General features: G+C 38.1%; 1 protein-coding gene across 6 annotated transcripts in view; it reads right to left on the minus strand.

Annotated features, from left to right (window-relative positions):
* TCEAL9 (transcription elongation factor A like 9) overlaps positions 1–20,279 on the minus strand; it is a 45,505-nt gene continuing 25,226 nt past the window's right edge. The window contains exons 1-5 of one of the 6 annotated variants that reach the window (XM_032849658.1): positions 4,713–4,798; positions 3,476–3,633; positions 1,855–1,984; positions 1,273–1,346; positions 1–867 (exon numbers count right to left, since the gene is read on the minus strand). In XM_032849658.1, coding sequence (XP_032705549.1) covers positions 470–784 — 315 coding nt within the window. In that variant the 5' untranslated portion in view covers positions 785–867; positions 1,273–1,346; positions 1,855–1,984; positions 3,476–3,633; positions 4,713–4,798 and the 3' untranslated portion in view covers positions 1–469. Of the gene's footprint in view, positions 868–1,272; positions 1,367–1,838; positions 1,985–3,475; positions 3,650–4,712; positions 4,799–20,279 lie in introns of those variants that run through there. The other 5 variants (XM_032849659.1, XM_032849662.1, XM_032849656.1 and 2 more) reach the window with 5 other exon arrangements.

Raw genomic sequence — 20,279 nt, forward strand, 5'->3', positions numbered from 1 at the left:
TTCTTTTTTGTTATAAAACTTTTATTATTTTAGCAATAATGTGTGTACATTCTAGGAATAAGGAAAAATACAAATAAGCAGGATAAAAAATTACTCATAATCCTACCACTGACTACACTTTTTGTCTTTCATCCTTCACAATTTTTTTGTGCATATATGTAATATACAGATGTAGTCTTCCTTTCAAAAATATGACATTTACATATTACCAAGTAACCTTTTTTCATTTTATATCCTGTTAGGAACCTCTTTTTGTACAAATGAGTAAAGCTCTCCTAAAGATAGAGACTTGTATATTGGTTCAAAATATGATAAACAATGAGATGCAGATTAACAAGAGATACATCTAAAATCACTAATAGCAACAAGTTAAAAGTAGAAAGATGGACAAAGGTATATCAGGAAAATGAAAATCAAAAGAAAGCAATATGACAATGTTAATATCAGAAAAAATTAAAATCAAGGCAAACTACATTAAATAGGGATAAGGATGACTTCGGTTAACCTTCCAACGCATGACTATAAGTTTGTTTCTTACTCTCCTTATCTCATCTATTTCATTCACTTCTCTAAACATATCTTCCTTACTTAAATGCCTGTTGTGTATATCTTCTTTAAATTCCTGGAGAGACTGAATCAGCCTCTCTCTAAAAGTTCCTTCTGTTTTTTCCTCCTCCTCTGGCTCTTCTTCCTCCTCTGGCTTTTCCTCAGGCTTTGGCTCTTGCTCAAGCTTTGGTTCACTCTCATTTTCTGGTTTTCCTTCAATTTTTTGACAGGGTTTCATCTTGTGAGTTTCTCTTTCTTCCTTCTTTCCTTTCCTCTTCCTTTCTTTTTTCCTGCTTTATTCCTCTTTGAATACAATTACTTCTAGAAAGCAAGGTGACCGTTAAGTCAAAGGCTTGGTGAATGAACCAGTGCTCTAGACAGAAGTCTCAGCATTTACTTTCTTCGATTCAGAGCTATCATTAAATATCTTCCACTTGAGAGACTTAATTAGCAATCAGGGCTTCCCTGAGCCTGAGGTTCTAACCTCCACGTTCCACCTCCTTACCTCTCTCTCCTCCCTCCCTCCAGCCCTTTTCAAGGCCCTCCCCAACAATTTCTTCGCATAAGGCAAAACGCAAAATCCTCCTAGAACGGAATGGGTAGGGAGAACAGGCGTAGGGGGATGGGGATGGGGTGGGGGTGGGGTAGAACAGTGGAGCGCACAACCTCTGTCCCACCCTCGCCCCACTCCACCTCAGGGGTCTTTAAAACATTCCCCTCACCTACCTGTACTGATCCGATCGGTTTCTTCCTCCCCTTTTCTAGCCTTGTGTAGTGCTCGGAACGACAGACCTGCAGACCTGCGGACAAACGGGAAACGCTAGGGGAAGAGCGAGGGTTGGAGAAAGGGGGGGAGGGTGGGGGAGGGGCGAGAGCTTGGTGGGCCCACCCGCACCTCGTACCTTTTTCCTCATTAAGGTATTTGGTTATGAAAACTTCCCCACTTTCTGTTTCTCCCACTTCTCTCCTCGCCCCACAGTGCAAGTTAGCTCGAATTTCCCATCAGACAAGGAGTAGGAAAAACAGATTATTTCCAAACTATCTTTAAGACTGAGGCGCGGGTTGGCGGGGGAGGGTAGGTCTTGGGAAAGCGGTCTGAAGTGGCAGAGGATGATTATTTTTTAAACAATCACAGGTCTCCTTGTCCTTCTCCCGGGACTCCTAGTCCCTTTCCCAAGGGTCATCATTCCCTGCAGACTTGGAGGAGGGCGGTGGAAGGATGGTTTTGACCTGGGCTCCCTCACAAGTTTCTGCCCTAGGCCACTCCCACCCTAGAAATCCCCAAGCAGTACCTATTTTGACACCAACCTGCAAAATTCCGAGAAGTTGGCTCCTCTTTTCCCTGGCGTCAGGCTCCACCGTCTGCACTGCTAAAGGAAACCTGGTACCCAGACGGGAACAAGGACCAGACTAGCAGGACTTCTGCACACGTCGACTCCTGGTCACGTGAATTGTACGTCACCAGTGAGCTCCGGTCCCCAATCTCCACTCCCACCAAAAGCGCGGCAGAAGTAGGCCCGCCTATACCCGCCCCCCCAATACATCTGGCTTGTCATTCTTTGTTATTGTTGCCTATCCCGGAGGGCAAAATATTATTCGTCTTTCTGTGACTACTAGGGAGGGGCTGCATCTTTTTTTCTGGAGCTACTAAACTTTTCTATTTCTTTTAAGAATTGTCACTTCGGTGCCTTCAGCTCGAAGGACAGAACTCCTACATCCATCGCCCCTCCCCTAGACTCCATTTCATCTGCAGTCTGGTTCCTGGCTGTTGTGGAACAGGGTCGGTTTGGCAGCGGGGTGTGTTTAAAAAAAAAAAAAAGGAGCCTGGGACAGGAGTGACATTTTTAAATTTAGTTTTCACTTTATTCTCAATACTTGTACATTCTTTTCTTAAACAAAAGTAACATTTTTGTTATAGTCAGAAAAGACAAAAGCAAAATTACATTAGTTAAATGACTTAACACATGTACAGTCCTGAGAATAGTTCCCTGGCCTATTGTAAGGGTTCTAAAAGTGCAAGCTATTTCTTTAAAAAAAATTAAAAAATAAAAAATAAAAGTGCAAGCTATTATTATAATTATACTGGGATTTCATTTGGGGAAAATGATACAAAACTTTTGTTTTTAAAGATTTTATTTATTTATTTGACAGTGAGAGCACAAACAGAGGAAATGGCAGGCAGAGGGAGAGGAAGAAACAGGCTCCCCTTGAGCACAGAGCCTGATGTGGGTTTCCATCCCAGGTCCCTGGGACCGTGACCTGAGCTGAATGAAGGCAGAGGCTTAACCCTCTGAGCTACCCAGGCACCCCAATATAAAACTTTTTAAAAAAAGAAAATAATGTTTCACTTCCAAGTCCTGATGGCGGTATTTCCCCGGCAGCTGTACTGCCTGCAGAATCATCAACTGTCAGGTACATATTATGATCCCAAGTTTCCTCATGTGAAAGGACATAATAAGGGTACACCTCATAAAACTGACTTTTGGGAATTCTAAATGATACCTGGCTCATATTACCTTCAACAGATATAGATTACCTTTCAGCCTCACTTCAGTCTTTAGTGTAAGTCACAAATTTGCCAATACAAATTACATAGTTCTCAGAGGCAACATTTAAAAGATAACAGGAGACATACATGTATTTTTGTTTTGTATCAGTTCGAGTGCCCCTTTGTGAGGCAGAATAAAGAGCTCAACAGATTTTGTAGAAAGAAAAAAACCTTCACCCCATGTTGTTTTTATTTCACTTGCCCTTCTGTCACATTTTTTCTATTTTCTGGGAAGCATGTGTATTTGAGTAACACAAAACCCAAGATAAAATGGTTCAGACCTGCCAGACAGAATACTGGTGTGACAGATGTTAGTTCCAGTGCCAGACCTAGATTGTGTGACCCTTACTAAGTCACTCTCCCTGTACTGGCCTTACCTACCAAACAGGAGAGCACAGGCAAGCTCTCAGAACTTTAGAAAGAAGATTGTGATTGGTAAAACATTTCAATATATTGTCCATAGGAAAACTGAAACATCCTGAATAGCAGCTGCTTTCCTTTAGCTTGAAGAAAATAGTTCCAGAAATCCTTAGAATGTCCTGAAAAGTGAAAGATGCTTTACTGCCATTATCTCATTTTATATTCTCAAACCAACCAACCACAAGGAAGATATTTTCCATTTCTATTTTATATAATTCATTTCCATTATGCATACATATATATATATACATTTCCTATTCTAAACAAAGAATTAAAACAATATGCCCAAAGGCATTGTCTCCTTATATCTGAGCAGAAAAGGCCTCAGCCCAAGGGCCCACTTTTAGAGGGTCAGCATCTGACCCTCTTCTGGATGGCTTCTTCCCCAGGTAGTGAAGATTCAGTGGGGCAAGATGTGTTTACATGGAGCCTTCATTTATTTCCTTCTAGACCACACTCTAGATACCTAAGACCCTAGAATATTCTGCCCAAAGGACTTGGAGCCCAAATCCAAGTCCCACTTGTGCCTCTTCTCTAAGTCTATCCTGAGAGTGGGTCACATTCCCTGTGGGTTCACACTAAAGGTAGAATCAGTGAGATAGCTGAAAAGGCTACTTCACACGAGGCTATTTCAAGAAATCTAAAGGAAAGAGTGGATGGCCAGGCCAACAGGAACTCAGAGAAGTCAATGACCAGTTAGCCCAAAATAGTCAGAGAAAGCTTCAAGCAGGGAAAAAAACAAAAACAAAAACAAAAACAACAACAACAACAACAACAAAACGAAAAAAACCAACCAACCAACCAAACAAAAAAAAACTTGACCTGAGCCTCAGAGGGTGGGCAGGACCTAGACGGAGGGTGGGCAGGAAAGAATAGCAGTCGGACTGAACCTAGGCCTTGTGGCCTGTCTCATGCTGCCTTGCTGGGTAGAAGTCTTCTTGCTCCTCCTTAGGGGGGTTTAATTCTATTGCCAGTGGCTATCATCTGAAAGCAGTGTCAGTGTAAGGACTTTGTGACATGTTCTGCACTTACCCCCAAGGATTTTCTCACCTATTTCCAGGTCATGGAATCTGAATTGGTCAACCTTTCTGGACAGGACTTACTTAAGCAATTGCTAAGTATTTGAAATACGCATTCTCTTGAGCCTATAAAGCCATTTTTAGGTACCCATCCTAAGAAAATATTTATTGGTAGTCACAATGATTTGCCACACCAAAGTCCATAGATCTGAATTCCTAGCATCAGTCCTTTGACTTGGACTTGGATATACAAAGAGAAGCCCCAAATGAAAAGCAGCAATGAAGGAACACAGAGAGAGAATTGTTCTAGGCAATAGCAGATATGTACCCAAGCATGTGCACGTGCACACTCACACACGTGTGTGCACATTCTCATGAGCCAAAGATTCTCCCAGATTATTTTGATAGGGGATAAAGAAGGCAAAAGTCATGCATTCTGTTAAAACAATTCAAACTACACCAATGGTATGTACCATTTAGAAATGGAAAGTAACCATTATATTATGCATACATATAAATTAAAAAAGGCAAATTGAAAGTTAAGATATCTAGAACTACATTTCTGTCACAACATACATATATTTATTTGGGAGCATTTAAAATATGAGCATATGGGGCGCCTGGGTGGCTCAGTGGGTTAAGCCTCTGCCTTCGGCTCGGGTCATGATCTCGGGGTCCTGGGATCGAGCCCCGCATCAGGCTCTCTGCTCAGCGGGGAGCCTGCCTCCCTCTCTCTCTCTCTGCCTGCCTCTTTGCCTACTTGTGATCTCTGTCAAATAAACAAATAAAATCTTTAAAAAAATAAATAAAATAAAATAAAATATGAGCGTATAATTAAATTGCACCATAACATACTTATAGTCCACAAAATTAATTCCTATAAAATTTCAGGTTGTGTTATTGAGAGATGAATGAATGATGTGAGCCTCTTTGGTTAGCTGGGTGCAAAATCCAAATCCCTCAGGGACTCCACTGAGTTCTGAGGCCACCTTGTAACAGTTGTTTACTCTACACTGGTGCTTAAATGTCATCCTTCTATTTCTGCCTTTCCCCATACCCCATCACCCACTATATTATATCTAATGCCATCTTATTGTGGGGTCTTATTGTGTTTCTATATCATAGTAGAAATGTGAATGAATATACACTGAACTATTCTCACAGGATATATTTGAGAATGAACATTTAATATAAAGGCAACTTTTACCTTCTAAGTGTTGTGTTTATATATTTAAATTTTATCTTTAATAGTCATGTATTAATTAATAATATTCAGAAAAATGAGAGAAACCTTTGTAAACATGCAGAAGAAATAAAATACCTTGTTAACCATAGTTTATTTAAATGGAAGTGTTTTTATAATATATTGGTGTGTGAAAAAGGCAGGTTACAAAATATAACTTGCAGAGGATCTAATTTTAAAAAGTAATATGTGTATAGCTACTTATATGTATGCATACATAGCAAATATTATGGAACAATATACACCAAAATATTAAAAATGGGTATGATTGGATGATTGGTGGGCTTATGGGTGATTTGTGCTCTCTTTTTATATACTTCTTTGTGGATTCTTTTACATTTTCTCAGTGGGGGTGTGTAACTTCTATAATAAAGAGTAGTCTGTAAACAGTGCAATCTTATTTCATAGCAAATATTTCACATATATACTTCTTCTGTAGTGGAGTAGGATCTGATTTAAGAGCTCCACTACCTTTTTAAGGTCCTTGCAATGGTGGAATTCTTCATATTTGGTTCTCTTGCCTTGTTTGTGACTAGTATGCATTAAAATGAGACTCTTCTTATTTTTCTTTTTTTTTTTAAAGATTTTATTTATTTATTTGACAGACACAGATTACAAGTAGGCAGAGAGGCAGGCAGAGAGAGAGGGAGAAGCAGGCTCCCCGCTGAGCAGAGAGCCCGATGCGGGGCTCGATCCTAGGACCCTGGGATCATGAGCTGAGCCGAAGGCAGAGGCTTTAACCCACTGAACCACCCAGGCGCCCCTTCTTATTTTTCTGACTATGCCTTCTTCAATCTAAGTTTGAGATAGTCAAGCTGTAACACTAGTCATACATAGGAAAGGGAGGAATCTCTTCCCTAAATTTTACCTGGTGAGAAACCTTTCTTCCTAAGACAATGTTTTGCCATAAAGAGTAATATTGTTAGCAATAATATATTTTAAAAAGTTTTTTTAAAGATTTTATTTATTTATTTGAGAGAGAGACACACAATGAGAGAGGGAATATAATCAGGGGGAGTGGGAGAAAGAGAAGCAGGCCTCCTGCTGAGCAGACAGCCTGATTCGGGGCTGGATCCGAGGACCCTGGGATCATGACCTGAGATGAAGGCAGCCGCTTAATGACTGAGGCACCCAGGCACCCAGCAATAATATATTTTAAGCAGATTATAAAATAGTTTTAGTTACCAGTTCACCAATTCTTTTTTCTTTTTTTAAGTAGGCTCCACGCCCAGTGTGGAGCCCAGCACAGGGCTTGAAGTCACAACCCTGAGATCAAGACCTGGGCTGAGATCAAGAATCAGACGCTTAACTGACTGAGCCACCCAGGCGCTGCCCCCTCCGCCTGGAACTCAATTCTTTTAGAAATACACATGAAGAGAAAAAGAAAATATTTTATTTCTGGCTCTGCTTGACAAATAGCATTTATCTATAGTTCCCTGACTTTTTTTCCAGTGAAAATTCTTTACTTTTACAAATAAACACAAAAATATTATTATTTAAAAGCAGGCTATAAAACAATATGTATAAAATTATCTTAGTTATATTCAAAAATACATATAGAAGGAAAACCCTCAAAAATCTACACTCCATTTATCTGATGACTCTCAAACATATATATTATTCCCTCATTATTAGTAAATATTAATTAGGTGCTTACTAGGTGTTGTCAACACAAATCCACAGGTCTCTTCCAGACTTTTCTTCTCAATTATCATCCCTGACTGGATGTGTTAGTGCAATGGAGTTGCATCTGGCTGGATTCTAAAGTCAGCATATCAAGTGAAATCCTACCTAGTCAAATTTACCTATGAAATATTTAGATCCCTACTTCATAGCATATTAACATAAGTTGCAATGTTAGTGGGGGAAAAATCATAACAAAGTATTTAATCTTATCAGTATATAAGTTTTATGATAATATGGATTTTTAAAATTTTATGTCTATAATTCTTATATATTTTCCAAATTCATTTGTTTATCTGGGTTACACACACAAAACAATGAAATACACATTTTTAAGATAACTCAACCTATTCTTACTGTATTTCATCATGTTAAAATTAACAGTAATTAAGTCAATTCTCTGTTGCTTAATATTTAGGTTTCCTCTATATTTTTTTTCTATCATAAGCCAAGCCATCACTAAATTCTTTGCACAAAATCATAGTTACTCCCTAAGGAAAAATTTCAAGAATTGAAATTGCTACGTCTAAAAGTTTGAAAAATCTTATGAATTTTAAATGTATATTGTGAAAGGGCCTACAAGTTAATTTAACCAATTTACAAGTGTACTGACAGTCCATATGAATAACCTCACATAAAATAGATAGTATGATTTTAAAAAGAATTCCTCAGTTTGACAGGTGAATAAGAATGAAGTTTTCATTTGTATATTTTGACCACTAGGGAGTCTGAAAAACTTATACTTGGTTCTCCACATAGATGTCTTCTTTGGTCAATAACTTTTTGATGTCTTTTCACCAGTTTTCAGGTAGTGATAACTACTATTATTCTGTTGAGTTTTTTAAAGAACATTTTACTACAGAAAACTATTGTTTCATTTAGTCTCATTGGTTGTAAGGAATAGATACTTAGGCTAGCTCAGCTGAAGCAGGATCCATGGTGAGTATTTATGGGGCAGTAAATAGCACTATGATGTTAAGAGAATCTGAGAACAAACAGCCAGTTTCTAGTGGACCTCTAGGCGCCAGGACCAGCACACTATAGCGCTCTGCCATTAACTTGGCTCAGATGCTGTCTCATTCTCCCTTCCTTTAACATCCCCTTCCCCTTTCTGTGTCTTGGCTCTACCTCATAGTTTCAGCTTCCTCATAATGCCACCCTGCTCATGTATTAGGCTTTCTCAGGTTCCTACGGTACAACACTTTACCCACAAAATTTCATGTACTTCACTAGCCCCAAACATGCACAAACTTGTTTAGAATTTTAAGCCATCCATAGACTTCCTGGGTTGAGAACACCTGGTCTAGGTTAATTGATACAGTCAGTGAATGGGGGACGCCTGGGTAGCTCAGTCGGTTAAGCCTCCGACTCTTGATGACTCTTGATTTTGGCTCAGGCCATGATCTCAGGGTTGTGAGATCAATCCTCCATCGGGTTCTGTATTGGGTATGGAGCCTGCTTAAAGATTTTCTTTCTCCCTCTCCCTCTGCATGCCCCCCCTCTTAAGAAAAGAATTTTATATGGTTAGTGGTTGAAAGTTGTTTAAACACTGGCCTAAGCCTGGATGAGGTGCCACCATGGTGGGGATGGAATGGCAGGCAGCAACCCTCCAGCAAGGCTAGGCTAGAGTTCCCTGCAGATACGGAGGCCACAGGTGAGATGCCTAGCAGGCTTCATCCTTCTAAGAGAACAAAACTGAAACAATTATTTATGAAGATTAAAAACTCTTGGAAGTGAAGGGGTGCCTGGGTGGCTCAGTCTGTTAAGTGTCTGCCTTCAGCTTGGGTCATGATCTCAGGATCCTGGGATGGAGCCCTGCATCAGGCTCTCTGCTAAGGAGGAAGCCTGATTCTGCTGCTCCCCCTGCTTGTGCTCTCTCTCACTCTCAAATAAATAAATAAAATATTTTTTAAAAACCTCTCAGAAGTGGAAACATTAGATCATTTCTCTAAAACAGGACAAAAAAAGACACTTAAGCTCTATAGACATTAATTTACTGAACCTAAATTTTTGAAAAATTTAGGTTTAAAATTGTCAAACTAATTAGTCTGTATTTTCAAAAAAAATATTTAGGAAGCATTATTAGAACATTTTCTAACTGACAAATACAAACATGACCAAGTTATGAAGGATTTCCTATTTAATAAAAAATTTATTTTTTAAATTTTAAATTACTTTTCTCCCCAAAGAGTCATACTGTCTTAAACATTGTGAACAATTAGCTCTTTCATTTGTAGCTGATGCAAAATATTTTCTATTGGTTATAAGTTAATTACTCAAATAGCAAGGCACTCCTGCGAAAAGAGAAATCTTGGGATACTCATTCTCTCCCTCACCCAAAATGTAAGTATTGTATTTCTATAATGTAAAAAAACAAAGAATTTTAAATTAAAAAAAATGGAACAGAAAAGTACACGGAAGAAAAGTTAATGTTCCACTTTCCACTCCCAGCCTCCTTTCCTGATACCTAACTTTATGTCCATTTAGGTGCAAGCAAGGGCCTCAGGAGAAAAATAACGACAAGGGTGAGAGGACACCAGAGAAGGAACTGGTTAGAGGGCAGGGGAAATGAGGAAAGGGCTAATTCCACAAGAATTGCAAATGGACAGTGACTCCAAGAGAAAATGCTGCCTCTTGCTGATGATTAGAGAAAGCCAAAGACTCTAACTGGCCTACTGAAATGCCAAAGTGCAAAAAGAGACATTCCAGATCCAGTGTGACAGGAGGAGGAGGGGATGAAGGTTTCCCACTGCCCTGCCTGAGTGGAAGGGAGGACTGGAAGTCTATATCCCACTGTGACGTGGCTGTCACATGACTGGAGTCTATCTGGGCCCAAGTCCCTTTCTTGCTTTGTATCCTGAGTAATGACTCCTGTTGCAGAGGAGGAAAAACTTCAAGTCAATGAATGGGGGCAAAACAATTGTCCAGGAACGCCCTGGATTTGTGTTCCGACTTGAGCTGGCTGGGCTAACTCTGCCACCAGGATGGCTGGCAGCTGAAGGCAGAATCACCAGTTGGGACAGTCTTCGTTCTTGACACCCCCTACTTACCCAAAGTCCACTGTGGGTTGTCCTCGGGGCAAGTAGTGTATGAATATGGATACACGGGTACACTCTGGAAAGCTTTCAACTTACACAAGCCCCGCTCCCTGTGTCCCATGCCCTTTTGGTGCAAAACATTTTGGTAATAGAGGGGTGGAAATGAATCAGAGCAGAAGGCAACAGAGAGACACAGAAGGTAAAAGTTCTATTTTAAGTAGTATACCCTCTTCCACCATTGTGGATATTTAAAAGACCAGGAATACTGGAGGCAGAGGGTGGCTTTGGAGAAAGAAGGAATATAAAGAGTGACAAAGCTGGGACACAAGGTGCTGGGAGGTGAGGGGCGAGTGGAAGGTCTGCAGCGAGCTCTTGGCTGCAGTTGCCAGGGTTCCTCCAACCCCGTTCCTCTGAGGGTCTGCGGGTCAGGGCTGCACGCCTCCCAGCAAGAATGCGTATGTGAAAGGGGAAGGAGACTACAAGGATAGGCTCGGGTGGGTGCAAGGAACAGTGGTGGAAATGGGAACACACCCTTTCTAGGGCTCCCCTCCGGGTCTTCCCTTTTGGCGAATGCAGTATGTCCCGGGGAAGGTATCTACGGGAAAGATGGTGAGCTTCAGAGGAGGGAGGAAAGAGGAGCGAGCTGGGAGAGGGGGGAGTGGAGGAGGGGCTGTGACTGGATGCCCACTAGAGGGCGCAAGAGTCCTCTCAGGTGGGAAAAATAGAATTAAAAACAAAACAAAACAAAACAAATCCCTTCTGATATCGGAACCTTGACAGGCACATAGTAGGGCCCCTGTCCTGGGTCCTAATCTTTCCACCAAGCATTCAGTCCTTTCGTTTGCCTTTAGTCTCCTAGGAGTAATGGAGTCTAAAGAAAATAAGCGGGCGGGTCCGGGGAGGGATTTCAACATGGAAAACGTCTTCCAGGAAAGAAAAGAAAAGGGAAAAAGGAGGAGAAACAGGTCTTCTGCAGAATGGAAAGGAAGCCCCCATCCCGCGCCCCCATGAGAGGGAATGAAGACAAAGAGCCTGAAGGCAATAATGGAGTTGGGCTCCACTTCCCCCGGGTTTTAGAAGAGGAGTGCCCAATAGTCGTGTCAATAACATCAACATGGTAGATGTAGATGACATGGAATGGTTCACGGAAGGGATGAGAGAGTTAAACTCAGGTAAACAAAGTTAAAGTAGAGTCCACATGGCCTTAATGAAATTACTATCAGCATCACCACCATGATGAGTTTTTCTTTATGCTTTAAAAACTAAGGTTTACTCTGGAGTTACTACTTTTCAAGTATTCTTTTCTGTTTCTTCACCTTTTCTTTCTTTCTTTCTCTCTTTCTTTCTTTCTTTCTAAAGATTTTATTTATTTATTTGACAGACAGAGATCACAAGTAGGCAGAGAGGCAGGAAGAGAGAGAGGAGGAAGCAGGCTCCCCACGGAGCAGAGAGCCCAATGTTGGGCTTGATCCCACGACTCTGGGATCACAACCTGAACGGAAGGCAAAGGCTTTAACCCACTGAGCCACCCAGGCGCCCCCTTTCAACTTTTCTTGATATAATTTTGCTGATTCAATTACTTCAGAGCTTTTAGTATTGCCAACTTCTATTTGAATATTGCATTCTGAGTAAATCAACAAGTCTTTGTCAGCAGAGGTGTTTCACTCATTTGAATAGAAAGATGGTCAATATTTATTTATTTGAGTATAGGTGACACACAATATTACATTTGTTTCAGGTGTACCATTCATTATTGATTTTATTTTATTTAAGATTTTATTTATTTATTTGACAGAGAGAGACACAGAAAGAGAGGAAACACAAGCAGAGGGAGAGAGAGAGGCAGGCCTCCCGCAGAGCAGGGAGCCCAAAGAGGAGCTCAGTCAGATCATGACCTGAGCCAAAGGCAGCCACTTACCGACTGAGCCACCCAGGTGCCCCTCATTATGGATTTTAAAATGAAAAAGTTACAGAGCAATGTGTAAATTTATTGCTACTTATTTTTAAATTATGTATTATATATATGAATAGTCTTAAATATATCTACTAAAATGGGGCTGTTTATCTTTGTATGTCATACTTACAGATGGTTTAAATTTTTTTGTCTTTCATACTTTCCAAGAATTTGTATATATTACTCGTATCCTTAAATATAATAAAAATAGTTAAAGTAATGTGTCAATCAGCGTTTTTTTAGTGCCATTTAATATAAACTTGTTGAAAGAATTAAAAAAAAGAGCATTTCAAGTTATTTTTTTTTTAGAATTTCTTACTTAGCAATATAACTCCAGTAGTTATTACCATAACTTTAAAGGGTCACTCTCGTCACCTATGAAAAGGGAATACTATTTGCCTCCCAGAGCTGCTGAGTAAATCAGATGAGGTACTGAATGTGTGAACTGTGTTGACTTAGACCCTACCCCATGTGCTTGCCTTTTCAGAACTGCAAAAAAAAGAGATACTCAGGGAGGGCTGAGAGATATCTAACCTGTGCCCAGGAACAAGTTCAGGTAGCTGAAAAGTGGGTGCCACCCTTCCCTGGATTCTGCCATGTCTTCTAGACTCTACTGTCACCTCTCCTTCATCTTTTTCCACATGCTGACAGTGGTTGATGTTGGGGTCTTCAAGGTGACAAAACCCCACCGATTTCTATGAGATCATTGTCACACTTATGAAGGTGGGTACCACACAAATGTGCCTCAGTAATTGAACATCTTAGTCAAGATCTTAGTAAAAATAGGCCTTTTCTGTTTTACTTACGAGTCCTCTGCTCTCCAGAGACTCGGACATGATTCCATTTGGATGGAGAGTGTTGGGTCAACACATGAATATGAGACTTCATTAATAAAGTAAATGATGAATAAAATAAAATGATAGCTTAAACAATTGGAACCAGTCATTTATTATCTTAATTATAATAAAGACTATGTTGGTTTTCTATATATTTTAGTAGTGGAAATTTCAAGAATAACAAAACATTGGCTTTTTATGCCTCCCACGTTCTTGCCACAGTTGACTTCTGGGCAGATCCACCCACTAGGGCAATAGGCATACATGAAGTATATAAATTACAGGCATTTTCACCTTCTTACATTAAAGCAGAGTAACACCCCCAAAACCTGATCTTATCCCTACATGGAGTTTAAAATATTTTATAAGATTAAAAAATCCATAAAAATGTTATCAATTAATCCTCTGCAAAATTGTGTCATTCTTAGCAAGTAGAGTTTCTTAATCAACCTTATAGTCCTAGTGCCTATTGTAATGTTTGACACATTGTAAATGTTGAATAAATGTCCACTATGCACATTATGACTCTGTGGGGATCCTTGTCCTTGATGCAGTCCTAACTCTTAACTAAAGAACAGCAAGTAAGTAATTTTATTTCTCTAGAGGCCAACTTGTATTTCCTAAGGAGCCTAGTAGGGTGTGGGTGGCATGCCAAATTAAAACATGAATAAAATTTAATTTGATTTGCAAATTAATGTGTCACATAGACTGCCTGCTTTAGAATTTTCTCTCTCTCTTGCTAGAAATGTAGACTTTAGCACCCCTTCCTATATTCCATGATTTAAACACACTTCTAACTGGGCCCCAAAGCATACATTATTATCATGCTCCTCTGAGAGAATCTAATGTGGACTAACACTGGAGAACCATGGTAGTGCAGTAGAAATACAATTATATTGAGTATTGACTTAGTCCATTTGGGCTGCAATAACAAAAGTACCATAGACTGGGTGGCTTAAATAACAGAAAATTATTTTTCGTAGTACTGGATGCTGGGAAGTCCAAGATAAGGCCTGGCATCTTGATTTGACATCTGGAGAGGGTCCATTTCATGTTTCAAGTCTCCTTGCTTTCCGTATCACATAAAGAGCAAGGGAGCATGCAGGGGCCTCCTTTATAGGGGCACTAATCTCATTCACAAGAGGTCCACCCTCAGGACCTAATCACTTCCCAAAGGCCTAACCCCTAATTACTACCAAGGTGGGGATTAACTTTCAACATATTAATTTGGCAGGGGGACACATTTAGTCTATGGTAAGTACAAATATGCCTAGAAAAAGACTGCAAGGAAATACCTCAAAATGTCAGAGATCCTAGCAATGCATATATCACATGACCTAAATTGTCTTATTCTATTGTTAGTATCTGTTTTAAAAAAAATCATTCAACATTTTTCATATTATAAAACATAATAAAATATGTATGTAGATTATATGTGATGGTTTTATTTTTTTCTCAAAAAAAGTGTTTCTGAATCAATGGTATATGTTGCTGATGCTGCAATCTAATAATCAAGAAAGTTAGGTGTATAAATATATAGAGAAGTGTGCATATACAAATAGACCTAAAGAAATTCACCACTGGTGATATTTGGAATGGATGTGTAATTGAAGGCAAAATTTTTGTTGTATGTACGTCAATGTCAGGTTTTTATATTTTATTTTATTATACAGTTCCAATCTTATTGCAATTAAAACAATTCTGACTATATCTCATCACATTAGTTCAGAATATGCAGAAAATAATGGTAATAATAACAATATTCATAATGCAGAAAAAGCATTTGACAAAGTACAACATCTATTCATGAAGTAACCCTCAACAAAGTAGGTTTAGAGGGAGCATACCTCAACATAAAAAAGGCCATATATGAAAAACCCACAGCTAATATCATCCTCAATGGGCAAAAACTGAGAGCTTTTCCTCTACAGTCAGGAACAAGACAGGGATGTCCACTCTCATCGCTGTTCTTTTTAACATAGTGCTGAAGTCCTAGCCACAGTAATCAGAATATAATGAGAAATAAAAGGCATCCAAATCAGCAATGAAGAAGTAAAACTTCCACTATTTCCAGACGACATGATACTCTATATAGAAAACCCAAAAGGCTCCACCAAAAAACTGCTAGAACTTACCAACAGATTCAGTAAAGCTGCAGGATATAAAATCAATGTACAGAAATCTGTTGCATTTCTACACACTAATAATGAAGCAGCAGAAAGAGAAATTAAGGAAATCAATCCCATTTACAATTGCACCAAAAACAATAAGATACCTAGTAATAAACTTAACCAAAGAGGTGAAAGAACTGCATTCTGAAAACTATAAAACACTGATGAAAGAAATTGAAAAAGACCCAAAGGAATGGAAAGACATTCCATGCTCATGGATTGGAAGAAGGAAGAACAAATGTTAAACTATCTATACCACCCAAAGCAATTTACATATTTAACACAATCTCTTATCAACATACCAACATGAACAAACAATCCTAAAATTTGTATGGAACCAAAAAGTACCCTGAATAGCCAAAGTTATCTTGAAAAAGAAAAGCAAAGCTGGAGGCATCACAATTCCAAACTTCAAGTTATGTCACAAAGCTGTACTGATCAAAACAGTATGGTACTGGCAAAAAATAGACACATTGATCAACAGAACAGAACAGAAAACCCAGAACTGAAGTCACAACTATATGGTCAATTAATCTTTGACAAAGGAGGAAGAATATGCAATGGAAAAAAGACAGTCCCATCAACAAATGGTGTTAGGAAAAATGGACAGCTACATGCAAAAGAAAAGTTGTAAAATTGAACAACTTTCCACTTTCGTATGCCATATACAAAAATAAATCGAAAATGGATGCAAGATGTAAATGTGACACAGGAAACCATCAAAATCCTAGAGGAGAACAAAGGCAGTAACTTCTTTGATATTGGACAGAACAACTACTTTCTAGATATATTATCTGAGGCAAGGACAACAAAAGCAAAAATAAACATTGGGACTTCATCAAAATAAGACACTTCTGCACAGTAAAGGAAACATCAAAACTAAAAGCCAACCAACAGAATGGGAGATGTTATTTGCAAATGACATATCTGATAAAGACTTAGTATACAAACGGTATGAAGAACTTCTAGGGGTGTCTGGGTGGCTCATTTGTTAAGCATCTGCCTTCTGCTCAGGTCATGATCCCAGGGTCCTGGGATCGAGCCCCGCTCAGACTTCCTGATCTGTGGGAAGCCTGCTTCTCCCTTTCTCATTCGCCCTGCTTGTGTTCCCTTTCTCGCTCGCGTGTGTGCTCTCTCTCTCTCTCTCTCTCTGTGTCAAATAATTTAAAAAAAGAATTTCTACAAGTCAATACCCTAAAAATGAACAATCAAATTAGAAAATGGGGAGAAAACATGAGTAGAAATTTCCCCAAAGAAGACATCCAGGGACCCACAGACACATGAAAAGATATTCAACATCACTTATCATCAGGGAAATGAGAATCAAAGCCACAATGAGGGATCACTTCACACTTGATAGAATGGCTAAAATCAACAATACAAGGAAGAACAGATATTGGTGAGGACATGATGAAAGGGAAAGGGAACCCTCTTGTACTGTTGGTAGGAATGCAAGCTGGTGTAGCCACTCGAAAACAGTATGGAGTTTCCTGAGAAAGTTAAAAATAGAACTACCCTATGATCCAGCAATTGTACTACTAGGTATGTATCCAAAGAATACAAAAATGTTAATTCAAGGGGATACATGCACCCCAAAGCATATAGAAACATTATCTACAATAGCCGAATTATGGAAATAGTCCAAATGCTATTGACTGATGAATGGATAAAGAAGATGAGGTATATGTATATAATGGAATATTACTCAGCCATAGAAAATAATGACATACTGCCATTTGCAAGGACATGGATGGATCCAGAGAGTACAATGCTAACCAAAGTCAGTCAGTCAGAGAAAGACAAATACCATATGATTTCACTCATATGTGGAGTTTAAGAAACAAAACAAATGAACAAAGGAAAAAAGAGAGAGACAAACCAATCATATGATACCTGTCAAGAAAGAGGCTCTTAACAATAGAGAACAAACTGATGGTTACCAGAGGGAAGGTGGGCAGGAGGACGGGTGAAATAGGTGATGAGGATTAAAGAGTACACTTATCATTATGAGCAGTGAGTAATGTATAGAATTGTTGATTCACTATAGTGTACACCTGAAACTAATGTAACACTGTATGTTAACTATATTGGAATTAAAACTTAATTTAAAAAGGTATATTATGCAAATTGTGTCTATAAAAAAGCTATTGTTGCTTTTTAAATATCAACCAAGATAGAATTTAAGGCAATGGGGATTTATAAAGAAGGATATTTAATAAAGAAACAAAGACCAATCCACCAGGATTGTATTATGATACCTAATTTATATGCACCTAAAGACATAAAGCAAAAATAAAAACCAAAATAAAAGGATGAGTAGAAAAATCCACAATCATAGTGAGAAAGAATAACAGAAGTTTCTTGGTAACTAATTGTACAGTCAGAAAAATATCAGTAAGGATATAAAAAAATTTACCCATGATAGCTTCAGAATACTTAGTAAGAGTCCAGGCATTGGAACAAAATCCACACACTGCCTCTTACTAACTGTGTGACCCTCACTATTTTTATATCATAAACTCCCTTCCTAAACTAATTAGAACTATAGACTCTCTCCTTAGCATATACATACACCTTGAATAAATGGATTCATCCATCCCTACGCACATATGTGCATTTAATTTTGAACACAAGTTTAAGGGGATCCACAAGTAGCCCTTATTAAGGCTTTGTAGTCCAGTTTAATCAGTAGGAACCTAGATAGGAGGGTCAGATAGAAAACAAATAGTAAGATGAAAGACATACACACAGATCAATAATCAGAGTGAATATAAACAGACTAAACACTTCAAATCACACTTGATAGAAGTAATAAATCAAATGCTGCTTAAAGAGACACAACATAAATTTAAGGACACAGAAAGACTGAAAGTCCAAGTAAGCCATAAGCCAAGAAATATTACTAGAGGTAGAGAGATATATTTTATGATGATTAAATTGTCAATCTTACAGGAAGGTACTAAAATTGTAAGTCTGTATCCTTCTACTAACATTGCTTCAAAATATAAAATACAAAAAATATCAGACATAAAAGGAAAATTAGAGAAATGTAAAGTTATGGTGGAACATGTAAATATACCTCTCTAAATAACTAATAGGATAATTAGAAAAAAATTAGCAGAAGTATTAAAGATTTAAGCAATAAGACTAACAAAGTTGACCTAATTTACACATATAGAGCAATACAAACTACAGTTGGAGAATATACATTTTTTTCAAATGCAAACAGGACATTTGCTAAAATCAACCTTTTACTCAGTCTTTTAACCAAGTAGCGACAAATTTTAAAATACTAAAATAATTCAGAATATGTTCTCGGATGACAAATAAACCTAATAATGACAAATGGATAACAACAACAAAAATCTCAAAGTATTTGGAAATTAAGCAATACATTTCTCAGTAATTCATGAGTAAAAACAGAAATTACAATCAAATTTAGCATTACCTTTAATTGAATGATAATGAAAAGACAAAAAATGGAAACCCGTGGAAGGCAGCTATCTGTGCTTAATAAAATATTCTATGGCTTTAAATGCATATATTAGAAAAAAAGAAAGACTGAAAAATAATATTAAAATTTAAAATCTTAAAATTAAAGAAAGACTTAAAAATTATCTTAAGTTTGCCTGAAAATAAGTTTTTTGGGGAAAACAAATTCACACGATTCTTAAAACAAGAAATAATTAAGAATAGAAATTAATAAAAAAGAAATGAAACAAAAAAAGAAGCACACAAAAGTTAATTGCATGTAAATACTAATAGAATCAAAAATTGTCCAAGAAAAAATGAGAAGACATAATATAAATCCCAAGGATAAAAGAAAGAAGAACAGCACATATTCTATAGATTTTAAAAATATAATAAAAGAATAATAAGAACAATGTCATTCTAGTAAATTTAAAATTTAGATTAAATCCATGAATTTATAAAAAACACAACTTACCAAAACGGAAAAAAAGAAGAAATAGAAAATCTAACCAGTCCTATATCTATTAAGTCAAACTGCATGGCAATTTAAAAATTGACATAATTCCCACTTTTGTGGTGACAACAGGAAGAGCTATGAAGACCCGCTCAATATTAAACATTTAACCATTTAATGTCTTTAGGAATTATCCTAAGGGAAAATAGCACATGAAGAAACATTCATTAAAGGAAAATCTACCAAAACTTGGTAAAAACAATAAGGGTTCCTGGCATTTGAACCAAGACCTGCTGCCTCCTTCCTCTTCACCTCCAGCTCAGCTTAACAGAAACTATACTCTGGAGGCACAGCCAAAATTACAGAGCTTCCTTTCCCCTCAGTTCCCAATCAAGGTTTATGTCTCACTGGGAGGGCAGGTCACCAGCATTTCTTATCTCCTCCAAATTAGAGTTGAAGAAGCTAAATTCTTAGTGAATGTGACCAAGAAGTCATGGATTCCTTTCTAAGTAACCAGTCACTACCCCAAAGACAAATGCTTTACCCAACAAAGCAGACCAAGAATAAAGGGGTCCTAAATGCCCTCATCATGGATTCCTCTTAGAGCAGAGATTTCATACCAGGAAAAGCAATCAAATAAATAAATAAACAAATAAAACCAGAGGCTACAGCCCTGCCAAAAGTAGCAGCTCACAGTTTTTGCCCAGGGAGAGAAGTAGCCCATAAAAATAGAGAGCTTCTCAGCTCTCCCCAAAAGAGAGGACCCAATTTGAAACATAGTCTGGGGAAGGTAAAGCTTAAACTTACACTAGAAAACATTAGCTTTCCTTAAATAAAAGCAACAGGTTAAACTATAGGCCAGCTAGTACACCAGAGAAAATTAGGGGGAGAGTTAA

This window comes from Lontra canadensis, unplaced genomic scaffold (assembly GCF_010015895.1).
Source record: "Lontra canadensis isolate GAN:19392208 unplaced genomic scaffold, GSC_riverotter_1.0 scaffold238, whole genome shotgun sequence".
In the NCBI taxonomy this organism is placed as follows: Eukaryota; Metazoa; Chordata; class Mammalia; order Carnivora; family Mustelidae; genus Lontra; species Lontra canadensis.